Source organism: Pelodiscus sinensis, chromosome 2 (genome assembly GCF_052426305.1).
Source record: "Pelodiscus sinensis isolate ZL-2025 chromosome 2, ASM5242630v1, whole genome shotgun sequence".
Classification (NCBI taxonomy): Eukaryota; Metazoa; Chordata; order Testudines; family Trionychidae; genus Pelodiscus; species Pelodiscus sinensis.
Genome location: NC_143053.1, coordinates 252,041,281 through 252,058,931, shown reverse-complemented (window position 1 = coordinate 252,058,931; position 17,651 = coordinate 252,041,281). Strand labels below are relative to the sequence as shown.

Sequence of the window (17,651 nt, the reverse complement as noted above, 5' to 3'; positions counted from 1 at the left end):
TGCTTGTCTACCTCGATGAGGGACAGCAAAGCAGTCCTGGCTTGGAGTGCCCTGAGTGCCCGCACTCGGCACATCACAGCATTCGGCCATCAGCCCGACTGCATTTGCCGCAGGCTGCCATCCGAGGGGGTCAATCGGGGGGCTGTCAGGATCCAGGAGACCCTGGAGGAGAGCTTCCACCCCGAGGAGCCCACAGAGCCACCCCAGTCCTCCCCATCAGGGGCTCGTACCCCATTCCTCCCTCACCTCCTTCCACTTACCCCTCCCTAACCCCCCTTCCTGATGTAAAAAATAAAGGACACGTGTGTTCAAAAATAGAAACTCTCTTTACTGAACAAAACTCGGGGAGAGTGGGAAAAGGAGGTGGGAGGGGGAAGAGAGAGGGTGGGAGAGGGGAGGGCAACTAAAATGATCAGGGGTTTGGAACAGGTCCCATATGAAGAGAGGCTAAAGAGACTGGGACTCCTCAGCTTAGAAAAGAGGAGACTGAGGGGGGATATGATAGAGGTCTATAAAAGCATGAGTGGTGTGGAGAGGGTGCATAAAGAAAAGTTCTTCATTAGTTCCCAGAATAGAAAGACTAGAGGACACCAAATGAAATGAACGGGTAGCAGGCATCAAACTAATAACAGAAAGTTCTTTTTCACAAAGCCAATAGTCAACCTATGGAACTCCTTGCTGCAGGAGGCTGTGAAGGCTACAACTATAACAGAGTTTAAAGAGAAGTTAGATAAAGTCATGGAGGGTGGGTCCATGGAGTGCTATTAGCCAGGGAGTAGAAATGGTGTCCCTGGCCTCTGTTTGTGGAAGGCTGGAGAGGGATGGCACGAGACAAATGGCTTGGTCATTGTCTTTGGTCCATCACCTCCAGGGTAGCTGGTGTTGGCTGCTGTCGGCAGACAGGCTACTGGGCTAGATGGACCTTTGGTCTGACCCAGTACGGCCGTTCTTATGTTCTCAGCTCAGGGCTCAGGGTCGGGGGTCTCACTGGACCACCTTGATTTTCATGCAAACCTGCTCCTGGGTTTTCATGTGGCCTTTGGTGGCCAGGATGGCAGCTAACCTGCCCTCGACGGCCATTTTCCTGTGCCTAGTGCGGAGGTCGAGGACGTTGGAGGCCTCCCCCAAACCTGGATGAGGTCCACGATCTCTGCACTAGACCAGGCAGGTTCCCGCCTCTTACGGCCCCGGGCAGGCTCCTGGGAGCTGCCAGCCTGGTCCCAGGAAGAGGTGGAGGGCTGGGTGGCAGTGGGTGGCTGGCTCATGCCGTGCCTGGTGTAGGGTCTGCTGGCTGGGTGCTGGCAGGCTTACACCTGGCATGGGCACCGTAACCAGACCGTGGCCCTTTAAGGGCTCCAGGGCCAAGAGGGGGGCAGAAGAGTTTCCCTGGCTTGGCTCAGAGTGGCCACCAGGGCAAGCTGGGAAGGGCTAGCCTCCCACTAGTTCAAATTAAGTAGCTACACGGCCCTTAATTCGAACTACTTAATTCGAACTAGGCGTTAGTCCTCGTAGAATGAGGTTTACCTAGTTCGAATTAAGTGCTCCACTAGTTCGAATTATGTTCGAACTAGCGGTTTGCCTGTGTAGCGCTTATGAAAGTTAATTCGAACTAACGGCTGTGAGTTCGAATTAACTTTGTAGTGTAGACATACCCTTAGACACTTAACTCCCACTGAGATCAATTACAAATGAGTAGACATGGCTTAATCCTTCTGTTAGGATTTCAAAAAATATCAGGAGCTACAATCTCACTGCTTTGTAAATAGGTACCGTTTAGAGACTGGCTCATAGAATGAAATCAGTCAATCAACCTGAGTGGTCCTGGGTGAGGGAATTTTCTGGACCAGAGAAGGTCCCCTGCTACTGCCTCCCCTCAGCCTGTTGCCCCTCCCTGCCGCCAGCTTCTTCGGCCACGCTGCCAGTGGGTGAAATGGCTGCCTGGGCCCCAGTGCCGGAACTGCTGCCCCAATCCCACATCTGGCCCTGCTGCTGTGGCAACAGTCCTGCTGGTGGGTGGCATGTAGCCCTTGCTGAGCTGCCCTGGTTCCAGCCACATTGCCATGGCAGCGCTAGCTCCACTGCCAGCCAACACGCAGTCCTGATTGGGTTGCTGGCCTGCCTTGGCCCCAGCTAGGTTGCCGTGGCCCGGCCTTACTGCCAGCCAGGCTTCCATGGCTCTGCCCCTGCTCCCAGGTCAACACACCACCCTGATTGAGCTACCGTGGCACAAAGCCTAGCTGCTGGACTAGCACGCATGGGCTGCTCCAGCCACAGCTGGGTTGCCAGGCGGCCCTTGTCCCGCTACCACAGCCCCTGCTACCACCGCCGGGCTGCTGAGGTCCTGATCCCACTACCACCAGCCTCACTATGCATGGGGTGCTCAGCTGCTGGCCCTCCTGTCCAGGGGCTCTCTTGTTCAGGAACATCTGGGCTACGTCTACACTGGCCCCTTTTCCGAAAGGGGCATGCTAATCTTAAACTTCAGAATAGGGAAATCCGTGGGGGATTTAAATATCCCCCGCGGGATTTAAATAAAGATGTCCGCCGCTTTTTTCCGGCTTGTAGATAAGCCGGAAAAAAGCGTCTAGACTGGCCCGATCCTCCGGAATAAAGCCCTATTCCGGAGGATCTCTTATTTCTACTTCAAAGTAGGAACAAGCCGGAAAAAAGCGGCGGACATCTTTATTTAAATCCCGCGGGGGATATTTAAATCCCCCACGGATTTCCCTATTCTGAAGTTTAAGATTAGCATGTCCCTTTCGGAAAAGGGGCCAGTGTAGACGTAGCCCTGTGGTCCTTTCAGACCATGGATATTGCAGTACAAGTGAGTCCCAGTTTTGGGAGTACCTAAGCCACTGTATACTAAGTCATTGTCTCCTAAGTGACACCTGATCATATAAAATAGAATCACCACTGACATCAAATAAAACCGCTTGGACTATCAGAAATTCCACCAGAACTGAAGAGCCAGGAACAAAAAAGATGAGTAGAGCAGTAATGATGAGGGAAATATTCCATATTCCACCCAGCCTGTAATTTCTGTTGTATGTGTTATGTGGCAAAGTGGCAGAGAGACATTAGATTAAACTACTTCGCACAGTACGCCTCATCTGTTGGCTGGATTTATTGTGTGGACATTCTGTAAACTAGGGATGTGAATTGGAAACCAGTTAACCAGTCACTTGGTAAGCATCAGATGCTTATAGCACATTTTTATTAGCCTCATTTAGCAGGGACACTTTAATTAACAGAGTTTTTTTCCTCCTTCCTTTCGTCTGCTTTATGCCTCCGGGCTTCCACACCCTCTATGCCTCTTGCTCCTTATCTGCCATCTGAAGAAATGGATTGTGCCCACAAAAGCTCATTAGTAATAGAGAGGTAGCTGTGTTAGTCTGGTCTTGCTAAAACAAAAGGAAAAACTTGGTAGCACTTTAAAGACTAAGAAGATGGTTTAATAGGTGATGAGCTTTCATGGGTCAGACCCACTTCCTCAGATCATATTCTGGAAGAGAATTGGCATAACCATATATACCAAAGGAATGCAATGAAAAAAGTGAACACAGTATTAAACTGACAAACCAGATTTAGTACAGAAGGTGAGGTGAGGGGAAGGGAGGGAGGGAATAGCTATTTGAGTCAATGAATGGCTAATCAAGGATGATAAGTGGGAAGCTATCTTTGTAATGGTTAAGGTAATTAACATATTTGTTAAGGCCCATTTGTAAAGTGTCAAATGTAAGCATGAAAGAAAGTTCTGAAGTTTCCCTCTGTAATCTGGTGTTAAAGTCTCTTTGAAGTAAGATGCATGTAATAAGGTCCTTAAGACTATGTCCAGGCAGGTTGAAATGAAAAGAAACTGGTTTTTCCTTGTGAAGATGTCTGATTTGTGGGCATTAATTCTTTGGCGAAGTGTCTGAGAAGGCTGTCCAATATACATAGCAGAAGGACACTGTTGGCACATGATGGCATAAATTATATTTCTGGATGAACAGGAATATGTGTTGTTGATCATATAACTGACATGGTTAGGTCCAGTGATGGTGTCACCAGAGTAAATACAAAATTGGCAATGGGATTTGTTGCAAGGGAAAGTTCCAGGGTTGGTATTAATGTGATATGTCCTGTGGTTGTTGGTAAGAATCTTCCTGAGGTTAGGTCATTCTCCCTCTCCCTTACCCCACCTTCTGTCTAAATCTGATCTGTCAGTTTAATAATGTGTTCATTTTTTTCATTGTATTCCTTTGGTATATATGGTCATGCCAATTCTCTTCGGGTATGTCTACACTAGCCCCCTAGTTTGAACTAGAGAGGCTAATGTGGGCGACTGAAATTGCAAATGAAGTGCAGGATTTAAATATCCCGCGCTTCATTAGCATGTTCCCGGGCAGTCGCCATTTTGGAAATTGACTGGTCTGGAAGAACTGCCCGCGTCTACACACGACAGAGACGGACGATTCCGAAATAAACCCCTTATTTCGAATTACCAGTTAAACCATGGAATGAGGTTTCACTGGTAATTCAAAGTAAGGAGTTTATTTTGGAATCGCCCTTCTCTGTGACGTGTAGACGCGGGCAGTTCTTTTGGGCCAGTCAATTTCCAAAATGGCGACCACCCAGGAACATGCTAATGAAGCATGGGATATTTAAATCCCACACTTCATTTGCAATTTCGGTCGCCTTCATTAGCCTCCCTATGTCGAACTAGGGGGCTAGTGTAGACATACCCTTCCAGAATATGATCTGAGGAAGTGGGTCTGGTCCACGAAAGCTCATCACCAATTAAACCATCTTGTTAGTCTTTAAAGTGCTACATAGTTTTTCCTTTTGTTTTAACAAAAGCTCATGACACTATCTATATTTGTGTTAGTCTTTAAGCTGCTACAGGACCACTCGCTTTTTAACTTTTTTTTAAGTTACAGACTAACATGGCTACCCCTCTGACATTCCATATCTGTGTTATCACTATCTCCTGGCTTAGGCAGCTCTGATGTTTATGAAACAGGCATATAAAAATACTCACAGATCGATGGTTCTTGTAAAGATAACTGACAGGGTAAGAAGAATGCATCCAAATGGACCATTTTCAAACTGGAAAAAAATTGCACTATATTTACATTTGTTTATTGAATATGCTTTTTAGCCCTAGCATAAGGAGATGCACCTCCAACTGGGGTCAGTACGACTCATTCCTATTTATATTATTATCTGAATTTGGTCCTTCATCTTTTTTTCAAACATGGGGCATAGCAGTGTCAAATCCAAAATGTTGTTTATAAAGTTTTCTACTGAGATGTAAAATACTGAAATAAGTATCAGCAGAACCACGACAAGTATAATTTCATCTCTATTTCATACCTGATGAATATTCTGTTGAAGAAAAATGGTCAGATCTTCATACTTTGTGACACTATGTAGTATTAACTAGAATGAAATGTAAAACAATTCAATTAAAATAGAGAACAAAAATCTGGTATAAATAAAGCCTGAATTAAAGCAACCAAAATATGTATGTCTGGACAGTCTGGGTATGTCTACACTGCACACTTATTTCAGAATAAGCTATTCCAGAAGAAATACTCCAAAATAGCTTATTTCAAAATAGCATGTCTACACTACAGGGAAACCTCAAAAGTAGTCCAAGGCAAACTTCCTGAATGTGGACATGCTACTTCGATTTAGAGCCCCAGGAAGCACTGGAGAGTGATTACTTTGAATTGCCCTTAAGGAGGAGCTATTTTGAAATAGCAGCAGTGGAGCGTCCACACTACCACTGTTCCGAAATAGCTATTTCAGAAGACGCGTTATTTCTCATGGAATGAGGTTTACAGAATCTGGAATAAGTCGCCTGTTATTTCAAAATTATTTTGAAATAACTCTGCTGTGTAGACATACTCTTTCTGAGCTGGTGTAAATTGGATTAGATCCATTGAAGTCCACAATGTTCATTCACAATACTCACTTTTTCAGCAGTTTTACTAAAATGAGAGAAATAATGGGGAGGAATATCTGATGAGATATTATTTTATCTGTCTTGTCTTGCTCATATCCTGGAACCAACATAGCTAAAAGAACACATAAAAATAATGCATTTCAATCCTATTTTAGATACAAAATGTATATGATCTGAGAGCTTTCTTGAAAATACTAGTTCCTAATATGTGAAATGTATTGCATAGAAGTTCATTATTAATGTAAGAAAAAACCTTGGAAGGAAGGGCAATTTTTGCAGACAGTTTAGGAATACCAAATCATTGGAAATTTGTAAGTGCAGGTTAAACAAACACACGTCAGGAATTCTCTAATGCTTTGTGTTGCCATGAGTGTAGGCAACTGCATTAGATGCCCTCAAGAGGTCCCTTTCTGTCCAATGATTCTATAATTTCAACAGTATCTGATTCTTCTTTATCCCAGATTTACACCCTTTGATTTTGAGGAGAATAATGGTCTTGTAGCCCAGACATGACGCTCACGATCAAGAGAGAGGGTTATATTTCTGGCTTTGCCATGGGCTTCTTGTGTGATTGTGAGAAAGCCCTTCTTCCCACTCCATCTCAGTTTGAAGGGATAAAAGTATTTCCCTAATTCACAAAGGTATTATTTACAAGGCTTAATTCATCATTGCTTGTAAAGCAAGTTGAGATCTTCTGAAGAAAACAAATGTGTAAGTAGAAAGTATAATGTTTACAATTTATTATTATGTATTAATCAGAAAAACAAATGGCAAGGAATATTGCAGGAGAGACAAGCAGGTAAAATGTAGGTTTCTTCCACTGACGCTCTCAATGTTGTGAGGAATTACAGAAGGACCCAGGTCCAGATCTCTTGTACTAGAGGAAAAGCTGCTTTTGCTTGGGCCTTGGAGAGGAGAGGGACTAAAAGGAAAGGAAAAAGGAGAATGCCCGATTCTGAGTAGAGGCTGCAGCAATTTGTGAGCCAATTATGTCACTCCCTCCTTGATTTTATGCTTTGACACTGGAGCAAATCATAGTAATTACAGTGGTATCCATAGAGTTAAATCTTGGTGAGAGAGGGGCGATTCAGGCCCATAGCCCTTATACAAGTGACGTTACTATATAGATATATATAAAATGTCACAGTAAGAGTATATATAAAATCTTACGGTTTCAAAGATTCCATCTGCTTTGTATTTTCCTACTGGAGTGAACTGCTGCCTTCCTGAACATCTAAAGAGAATAATTAAATGAATTAGCAGTGCACTTCAGAAGAACCAACAGTACAACAAAGAGAAATCCACCGGCTGTAATGAACTGGAAGACTAAACCAAAAAAAGTGGCATTAAATGAAAGACCTTTCACATGGAAAGTTAATGTTGAAAGAAAAATAAGCTTTTAACATTACTTTATCTTTGTTTTAATAGTGATTAGTATTGTTTATGATTAATCTGTTCATGCTCCTGAATCTACAAAGGAGAAATGTATAAATTTAAGGACTTACTGAAATTTTTCAGTACAATAAAATATAAAGACAATACAGAAGTAATAACAGAAGTAGAACAGAATTGCAAAGTCATACATTAGTTAAAGAAATTAAAAATATAATTACAACAGTCAGTGAGCTTCTTTTGGAAAGTTGCTCTTCCAGATTAATATGAAGGAATTCTCAGCAAAGACTATACCATTGAATTCAATTGGGCCAGAATTTCACCCTAAGATTTCTCTATTAGGACAGGTAACTGCAATGAGTATGTACCCATTAGCAATAAGACTACACAGATACATACTGACCTTCATATATAGAAATCTTACATGATAATTTTAAAAAATGATACTCCCACTTACAGTGCAACCACAGCTTTTTCATTGCCTCCGGCACGCCATAAAATATCTGCAAAAGCCATGACGAGGCATTTGGTCCTATGAGCATCTGAAGGCTGCAGACACCTGTTGGTTTTGGGTATATGAGAAACAAGCAAAAATGGACACTGTTAGTGAGGCAGCCCTGAAAAGGTGAACAGCCTCCATTTCAGTGTGCACAGCTTGACAGCAGGTTTGGCACATACAAAGGACCAGATCCTCAAATGTATTTAGGCATCTTAATACTCATTGGAACCGATGAGAGTTATGCACTTGAATGAGAATCTGAGCCTAAATGATTGAAGTTGCCTCTTGTTGAATATTCTATCACCACTGTTGATAGAACATGCCAAAGCCACTGTACATGTTACACACTGACATCTTTAATTCCAGGGGTCTGATTTTAAAGAACTGCCTTTACTTTTTTTTCTTTTAACACAATTCACTTGTAAGGCAGGATTCACATAAATTAGCATGTGGAGGCTAGTGACGCAATGACTGAGCAAGGAAATCATGATAAAGGTTGTCAAACCTTAAATTCCTTAACTACTACTTTCCTTTATATATTAAATCATGAGCTGTAAGTGCAACACATTGCAGTTGTGTCGTACCTGTCACCAAAGCTCTTTACAAAAATTAAGTTGCTAAGTTTCACAATACCCCATGAGATAGGTAAGCAACATTATTCCAGTTATACAGATTAATTCAACTGAGGCACGGTGACGTTAAGCAATTATAGGACCAAAACAGCTTAGAGAGAGAAACTGGCAGATCTGAGATTAGATCCCAGCCCTCCTGATTCCTAGCCTCTTGCTCTACCCACTAGATTATACATCTTTCCACATGGGAAAATGAGAATTGTTCTTCACTAGTTTAATGAGTTCCTTGTTTGAGTCTTGACTTGTTTGAGTTTTAAACAATATCAGTCTTACAGCACTTACAAGCTCACAGATAAGGTCGAATAACATGTGCAGCACTTGAATTAAAAAATCTAATAATTCAAAACACTAAACATTGACCCTCAAAAATTAAATAACAGATTGTTATGCTCTACTTCTTCCTGGAATATAATGTTTAGTGAGGAAAAACTCTTCCTGCACTGACAGATGTGGAGCATCTGAACTAAAAGAAGAGGAAACTCAGCTTCAAAAATAAATGCCTCTAGCCTCCACATCTGTTCTTGTACTCTAATTGAGTTGTTCAGGTATTTGTAGGCAGTACCAAATTAAATTCTGTGAATGAGATAAATGAGCAAGAAAAAAATCTGTTCTTCACATGAAGAAATCTGAAGCCTAATGCTTAATGTGAAGCAATCAATACGATGGAAAACCAGGTATGATAGAAAAAAGATGCTAAATTACACAGCTCAACCATATAAACACTTGTCCTTTTCTGATTAAGAACCAGCTTCCACCCTGGGCAGATATATCCGAAGAAAAATATGCCTCTTCTGAATAAAACAACCCACCTTGCTATACAAGTTTTACATGCCTGAAGGCCCTTGTGTTAGTGCCCAGGAAGACAAAGAGTTTGCCTGTTAACCAGAATTCTTTTGGGAAATTTTGCATACTTCAATAGCCCTTCTCATAGACGAAATATGGAAAAAATAAAATATTTTTGAATTATGAGGATGAGGAAAAAGAGAAGAAGAGAACAATGTCCAGATAAACAGGGCTGGGAGAAGTAACATTAAAGAAAAAAAATATATTTTAGGAATTTATATGGCCACCATCACTGTAATATTTGAGGATTTATGTGGCACCTTAAAGACATAGCCTACATCTAGACTGCATTGCTTTTCCTGGAGTCCGGTGGTATCATGGAAAAGCAATGCCATGTCCAAGGAACACATCCACTTTTCAAAAACAAATTTGAAAAAGCAGATGCGCTCTTTGCCATCCCTGTAAACCTTGTTCTACGAGGCATAAGGGATGTCAAAAGCGCACTTTTTCCCAAAAATTGGTGCCATGTTGTTGCATGTGATATGGAAATGATATCGATAATCAAGGATGTGTACTAGATAAGGAGTGTGCTTGAATACTTAATGTGCACAATCAGTGATTCAAAATGGAGTCTGAGGGCCTCCATGAAGCTGAAGGGAAGGGATGAAATCCAGTAAAATCTGGGTTTTCCCGCTCAAAGTGTTTTGCACTCATTACACATGGAGTTGCACTCATGTCTAAATTGTGCACCCAGCCCAAAATCTATGCACACAACCCGCTAGATCTATGCACTCATCACACTGGATCTATGCACACAGTACTAAATTGATGCACCCAGTTCGCAACTAGTTTTCCCGCATTGAAGGTAATAAAAGCTTCCTGTGAAGAGAGTGCATGTTGGCTCTTTGGATCTGGTCCAAGGGTGCGTTGCTGCCTCATTGCTGCCAGCTGCCTGTAGCGAAGGCTCAGGATAAGGACTTGGCATTTGAACAGACTGCAGCCTTCCTTTCATGTACCACCGTCTGGACTGCCCTCTGGTTTGCGTGATTATACCGAAGGGTTAATCATCTCCATTCCAAGGAGAAGCCACCAACTTATTGACTTTGGGCTCCCTCTCCATCCTGTGCCGAAGGCCTGGAATTTTGCTTCAAGGGATCTCCTCGTTGTTCATCCTCCGTGGCTTTCAATTAGCTGATGAGTTTAAGGTTACGAGCAACGTCATCATTCCACAATCCCCTCCACTTACTGCGAGTGTGTAATGTATATTCCTACCTTGTTTTAGGGGCTTTCCTATCTTCTTTCTTTTCGAGTTAGGGTTGGATTGGGGTATTGGTTGTTGTAAATTTCATGCGTTGCTGTTTCAAAATTTACAATATATGGTTTGGCCTTAAATTGGAGTCTGAGTGTTATTTGTTTAAGGGTAAAATCACTGGTGATAGAGATACAGTAGGTCGTCAGCGGACCTAGCTTCTCGTTTCAGGGACGTTTAACATCTTTATTGGAAACAAACCCTACAATATTTCAAATCATTCTAAATTAATCTGTTGCAGAGATCCCTGTGCAACAATGTAGATGTGCCAAATTTCAGAAAAGCCTCTTTCAAAAGTAAATCAGAAAAAGATACACAATTCGTGTACCGCAAATTGTGTAACTTTTTCTGATTTAACTCTGCAGTCTAGATGTAGCCATAGTCTTTAAGCCCTGGTCTACACTAGAGAATTATTTTGAATAAGGATGTTAACTAGTGATTAATTTACTAGTCGATGGAATTTCCATTGACTACTCGACTAGTCGATAAGCACTTCCATAAGAATCTGCAAAGTCTACTTCTCATGCAAACAGTCATTTGTCCTTTTACATTATTCTGGCAGGAAAATGAAACTTAAAGCAGAAGTAAATTACATTTACTCACTTTAAGGCCCATTTATACTGCCAGGCTTTTTTCTACACTACAGGGTTTTTTTGAGGAAGAGGCAATGCAAATGAAGCACTCATTAGCATTTTCTCGTGCTTCATTTGCATAATCTCTTCCGATCCATTTTGCGGAAGAGGTTTTTGCACAAAAACAAGCAATCTAGACAGGTCTGTTTCATGCAAAAACAAAACCTTTTTGCGCAAGATCCCTTATGCCTCAAAAAGAAGGTATACATGATCTTGAGAAAAGGTTTTTTTTTGCAGAAAACGGACCTGTCTACACTGCTTTTTTTGTGCAAAAACCTCTTCCACAAAATGGATCGGAAGATATTATGCAAATGAAGCACGAGAAAATGCTAATGAGTTCTTCATTTGCATTGCCTCTTCCGCAAAAAAACATAGTGTAGACTTAGCCCCAGAGAGAAAACCTAGAGCCACTGAAGGCAATAGGGTGAGATTTTACTCCACAGGTAAATAATTGGGCTTAGGGACAGATTTAAAAGTTATTTAGGAGCCTAAAGATGTATATTGTCACAGAAGCATTTTAAAAAGTGTCTAGGTATAGAAATCCCAATGAAATGAAAGGAAATTAGGTGCCTATGTGTGTTTGAAAATTCCACTGGGATAAAACCCACAGTGAATAATATTTGTCTCTTTTGCACAAACACCACGAATGCTGAGTTTATCAGAACATAAGTAATTTTCCTTAATGCTATGAATATCTTGTCATTTTTCTGTAAAGAAATTAAAAGGCGTGCACAGTTTAAAAATCCCATTAGGGGCTTTAACTGTGTAACGTCATCAAGGAAAAGAACTGTGTAACTAACTTTTTGCAAGTTCATTGAGATTCTCTTGCCATGCAAAGGATGATCTTACAATACTTGATTTCATTCTCTTTGAAATCCCTGCTTCACCATGGGACTTTGCAGGTTTGTTAACTGATGTTGGCCATAATTCAAGGTTTTTTTTTTAATGTTCTTGGTTAATCACAAGAAATTAGTATGTTAATGAAAAGCGAGCCTTTTAAATCCACTGTTAAAAGGCAACTTCTGTTAGCCTCAAAAAGCATAACTTCATGAGATGAGACTTTCTGTCTTTTGAATCCAAATACATAGTGAACAGGGTCAAACTCAGAAAGGCTTCTTTCTGGCTACTAAGATAAAGTTGTAGTTTGATTTAGAATGGAAAATATTTCTGGTGTCAGCTGCTGACTTACCACACATCGCTATTTCTGTTTCTGTCTCCAAAGAGAAGTTGCTGTAGGACACAAGCTTGAACGGCTGCCAATACTCCACATGGGCCTCCCTACAGTGAATAATACACTGGATGAACAAAACAACTAGCACCGTTTGATGCTGGTGAGAACTTTTCACAACCCATGTGTTCTCATTCAAGTTTAAGCCAACCTTTGATCTATCTGTTTTGCTTACTGAATGTGCAGTGTTATGCGGCTTTTTCAAGCAACTGAAAAGTCAGCATTACTAATGGGGGTTCTGTCTCCTCTGTGTTCTGTCTGGAAGTGCCTAGAACATACCGTACAGACATCTATGTCAAAGGAAGTTTTATCTCCTCCTCCATCAAGCAAAAATATTCCTCCTAGCGCCCCTTGAACATGCACCTAGCCTGAAGATGAAAAAAATGGTTTACATTCCTACTGGGTGAAATTTACAAAGCCCTGCCCCCACGCATACAGCCCATGATTGAATTAAGTCCTCACTCAGATCTTCAAAATAGGGTTTCAGAGGTGTATATGTCTGCACAACAAGAATTTCACCCACAGCAAATAACAGAGAGAGAAGGACTTGTGTGCTAAATGGTCTTCATTCAGCCAGTATCACAAGAAGATGAAAAGCCCCTTTCTCTGTTATTGTTTTGATGTCCAGGATCATATTTAAATATATGAGCCAAACCTTCGCTTATTTATGCATTAACGTGATCTGCCATCTTGGAGCATTATCAAAACAGGTCAGCTGCATGACTCTTTAAATATGAAAGGGGCTTGAATCCCCTTTTCTGTCCATGCGCTAGAGTATGTCTACACTACAGAGTTTTGTCGGAAAAACGGTCCAAAACATGAGGAACGTCCACACTGCAATTGCATTCTTCCACAAGAAAATTGAAAGAATAGAGGCGTTTTTCCAGCATTGATAATCCTCATTCTACAAGGAAGAAGCTGTTTTTTGAAAGAGCTCTTTCACAAAAAGGCGCGTGTGGACGGGGAGGAGGGAGTTCTTTTGGAAGAAGAGGAAAGACGAAAAAGCGCAGGTGCCCAGGTGGCCATTTCGTCCATAGCAATCACAGCTTAAATGAGAGAGAGTGTCCATTCAGTCTGGATGCTCTCTTTCAATAAAGCAAATCGCTTCTTCAATGCACTTTTGCAGCGTGGATGCTCTCTTTCGGAAGAAGTTTTTTCGGAAGATCTCTTCTGAAAAAAGTTTCTTCCAAAAGAAACTTGTAGTCTAGACGTAGCCTAGCTATAGACACAAGCTCCTATGTTGAAGGGCTCCAGGTATGTTATTTGTATCTAGTTAGCAATTTCATTTTGTTGCTTGGCATAGGTATGTACAGCGCCTAGCACAATAGGGCCCCAACCTCTGTATGGGGCCTGTAGGTGCTCCCACAATATGAATAATAGATAATAAATTCATTTAATCCTGAACAAATATTCAGCAGAAAAACCTTTTTTTCTTCTCTCTCTCAATAAACCATTTACATAATTAAAGATTATTAGAAAAACTGACCCATGGAAAAAGCAGGGTCCAGTCTGGGTTTTTTTCCAGTCTGTTAAGGAATGTTCTTAATATTAAAAGTTTAGATGCAACAGTTTAATATCACTCCAAACCACTAAGTTTTAACAACTGGAGTGAAACACACAAATACTGGAAAGCATCACTACACAATCAGTTAACTGACTTGAATTTAGAAAGTGAAGAGAAAAATACAGCAGCCATTTTGAAATTTCCCAATGGGATCAGAATACCAGGACTTACTCCTCTTCTCTTGGTCTCCACAAGAATTAAAGAGACCAAAGATATTTTAAATCTCATCTGGATAATGCCATCTTTTATAGCAAAGGGTTTCCTAAAATATTTCTAGAGCACTGGTCCAGGATTGACTTAAAAGAGTAGACGTCACCTACAGATTCCATAAGATTTCCTGGAGCAGCCTGCATTTTTTTCTGACATTTTCCTTCTGGCCCAACTTTCCTTACAAGATTTAACTATTTTGCAGATTTCTGTAGTAAAATTATATTCATGAACCAGTAAGGTAAAAGTAAAAAGGAATATCTGTTAAAGAAAGTTAGTTTCTTTTATTAAGGTAATACACAACTTCTGGAAACTGTAGTTTAAAGGCAAAGGTCATTGGGCTTTTAAGGAAGTAATTTACTGTACCTTTTTTTGCACCATGCCGTATTTTAGCTGTGGTATACTATTAAAAGTAAAGTTCTGTATTTTCCATTCTTCACTGAAGCAACAAAGGCTCGAGCCAAACAAAAGATTTTTTATTTCCTAAAAAAAAAGGGGGGGTTGAAAGCTCTCATTTTATAAACGAATTCGAAACATAGGTATATTTTCTTTCCAGAATTTAAAATCAGAAAGGAGACGTGGCAGGATAATGACCAACTCTATATATCCACCCTTTTAATTTCTGTTTTATAAATACTGCAAATAGCAGGGCACTTCCACTCAAAAGGAGTCATTTTTTCCTTTTCCTGCAATGTTCCTTCAGCACATTATGTTCCTTCAGTGCATAATGCTATGTGTTGCTCAGCATTATGAGCTTTTTTTTTGTACATAATTGGATGAAATGTGCTTCTTGAAAGGTTCATAGAAGACAGCCTCAAACTTACGTATCAGATCAATAGTTTGTACTACTGACTGATGAGTTTTCTGTTTCCCACACACCAGTAAAAGGTATTTTCCAATGGGATAAAATATAAGCTGTAAAAGAAGGACCTTTGCTGGCATATCATGTAGAACAGACAGTCTGTTTTACCTATCAAAGGTGATGATTATGAGACAGTTGCTATTCAAAGTTTTGAATAATACTAGTATTAGGGCACGCAACAAACTGTCAAATTCAGACTGTTGACCCCAGTCAGGAACAGATTAATTAAAGTTAATGGAGTTATGCTAATCAGACTCCTTCAGTGCTTGTGTTTGGATACTTAATCGGATTACTCTGGTCTAGAAATCAGGTTGGGAATCATGAGCTTTGTGGTATATTACAGTTCTGGCTGAGTGGGAAGCACTATGAAAATAGCCCTTGGCATGGGTATTTAGATACTCCTACCTGAAAGGGAGCACTAGGGAATGAAATTAATCAAATAACTGGATACATCTGAAAGGTTTGATTTGGAGGTAAGTAAACATGTAGGTTGTGTCTAGACTACATGCCTCCGTCGACGGAGGCATGTAGATTAGCCAGATCGGCAGAGGGAAATGAAGCCGCGATTAAAATAATCGCGGCTTCATTTAAATTTAAATGGCTGCCCCGCTCTGCCGATCAGCTGTTTGTCGGCAGATCGGGGCAGTCTGGACGCGACGCGCCGACAAAGAAGCCTTTCTTGATCGGCACAGGTAAACCTGGTTTCACGAGGCATACCTGTGCCGATCAAGAAAGGCTTCTTTGTCGGCGCGTCGCGTCCAGACTGCCCCGATCTGCCGACAAACAGCTGATCGGCAGAGCGGGGCAGCCATTTAAATTTAAATGAAGCCACAATTATTTTAATCGCGGCTTCATTTCCCTCTGCCGATCTGGCTAATCTACATGCCTCCGTCGACGGAGGCATGTAGTCTAGACGTACCTGTAAATATGTTTCAGTTAGGATGCATCTAAACAGCAGAGCTTAACTTGAAATCAGCTACACAAATTGAGCTACGTCAATTGCGTAGCTTATTTTGAAATTGGGCACATTTACACAGCACTTATTTCAAAATAGAGCACTCTTCCTCTGACTTGCCTTATTCCTCATACAATCAGGGTTACAGGAGTCGGAGTAAGAAGTCCTCTAGCTTGAAAGCATTTTGAAATAACTGCCAGCTGTGTAGACGCAGACTAAGTTATTTCAAAATAATGCTAGTGTAGATGTACCCTTAAGCTACGGCTACATTGGCAAGATTTTGTGCAAATACTTTTAACGCAAGAGTTTTTGCGTTAAAGTATTTGCGCAAAAGAGCGTCTTCACTGGCATGTGCTTTTGCGAAAGAGATGTGCTTTTGCGCAAAAGTATCCATGCCAGTGTAGACGCTCTCTTGCGCAAGAAAGCTCTGATGGCCATTTTAGCCACTGGGCTTTCTTGCGCAAGAAATTTAAGTTGCCTGTCTACACTGGCCTCTTGCACAAGAACAGTTGCGCAAGAGGGCTTTTTCCTGAGTGGGAGCAGCATAGTTCTTGTGCAAGAAGCACTGATTTCACACATTAGAACGTCAGTGTTCTTGCGCAAGAACTCCCCGCCCAGACAGGTAGCATGCCAATGTAGACACAGCCTTAGAGAAAGAAGTGAAAGGACAGATTAATTCTTATTTTGTCCAAACCAGTTGTCACAACCCAAGTTGCTAATGAATAAGTCCATTTCTTTCCATTCATAAACATGCAATGCCAATGCACCAAACACTTGATTCATCTTGAACTGAAGTCAGACAATTAGGAGTCTTTCCATTGACTTCAATGGCACTGAATTAGGCTCTGAGTGATGTCGGGAAAATATATACTTTTTACTTTTATACTTATTTGTGAGGTTTCTCAGTTCTAAGCATATTCTATGAAATAATAACAAAATAATAATATCTTACATCTATAGAGTGCACTTCATCCAAGAATTCTGAAACACTCTACCGAAAATAACAGATGAATGAAACCTCACAATATAATGGTGAGGAGGGTAAATATAATTATTAGCATTTTACAAAAGTATAAAATGAAGGATGGAAAAGTGAGTTTCCCAAGATCACACAAGTCAGTGGAATGTCAGTGAGAGACCTTAGTAGCCCTCCCTCCTCTTTCTAGCCCCCCTTCCTCAAATACTGCTTTTGAAACAACTGATTAAAAACAACACATCAAAGATGCACACAACTGTCTGGAACCATTAACAAAGGAATGTAAAATGCAATTGCATAGTGATTGTTAGGATTTCATGGATTCCCAATCACACATGCACTAAATGTAAAACCCATTGCAACTTTGGCTTACTCAATAGAAATAACATGTTTTCATGTATCATTCTTTGTTTATCATCATATATTTGACTTACTTTTGCTAGGGAAATATCAATTGCCTTTGATATTACTTCAGGTGTATCCCGTGTTGAAAGCTCTGGGATCCTATTAAGTTCTCCAATCATTGCTTCATCATCAAAATCAACTGAAAGAGAAGAAATCTTTTAATATGTAGAATATTATCTGGTGAACCAAATTCTGTCCTCCAGTATCCCCATGCCACCTACTGCTACTGATTTATCATCATGACTGATACAACTTTA

General features: G+C 40.9%; 1 protein-coding gene across 3 annotated transcripts in view; it reads right to left on the bottom strand.

The window, feature by feature from the left end:
- MINDY4 (MINDY lysine 48 deubiquitinase 4) overlaps window positions 1-17,651 on the bottom strand; it is a 118,470-nt gene that overhangs the window by 48,063 nt on the left and 52,756 nt on the right. For all 3 annotated transcript variants that reach the window (XM_025183364.3, XM_006120582.5, XM_006120581.5), the window contains exons 7-13: window positions 17,424-17,533; window positions 14,563-14,679; window positions 12,387-12,475; window positions 7,800-7,901; window positions 7,121-7,184; window positions 5,356-5,421; window positions 5,021-5,088 (exon numbers count right to left, since the gene is read on the bottom strand). In XM_025183364.3, the coding sequence (XP_025039149.3) occupies window positions 5,021-5,088; window positions 5,356-5,421; window positions 7,121-7,184; window positions 7,800-7,901; window positions 12,387-12,475; window positions 14,563-14,679; window positions 17,424-17,533 (616 nt within the window). The remainder of the gene's footprint in view (window positions 1-5,020; window positions 5,089-5,355; window positions 5,422-7,120; window positions 7,185-7,799; window positions 7,902-12,386; window positions 12,476-14,562; window positions 14,680-17,423; window positions 17,534-17,651) is intronic.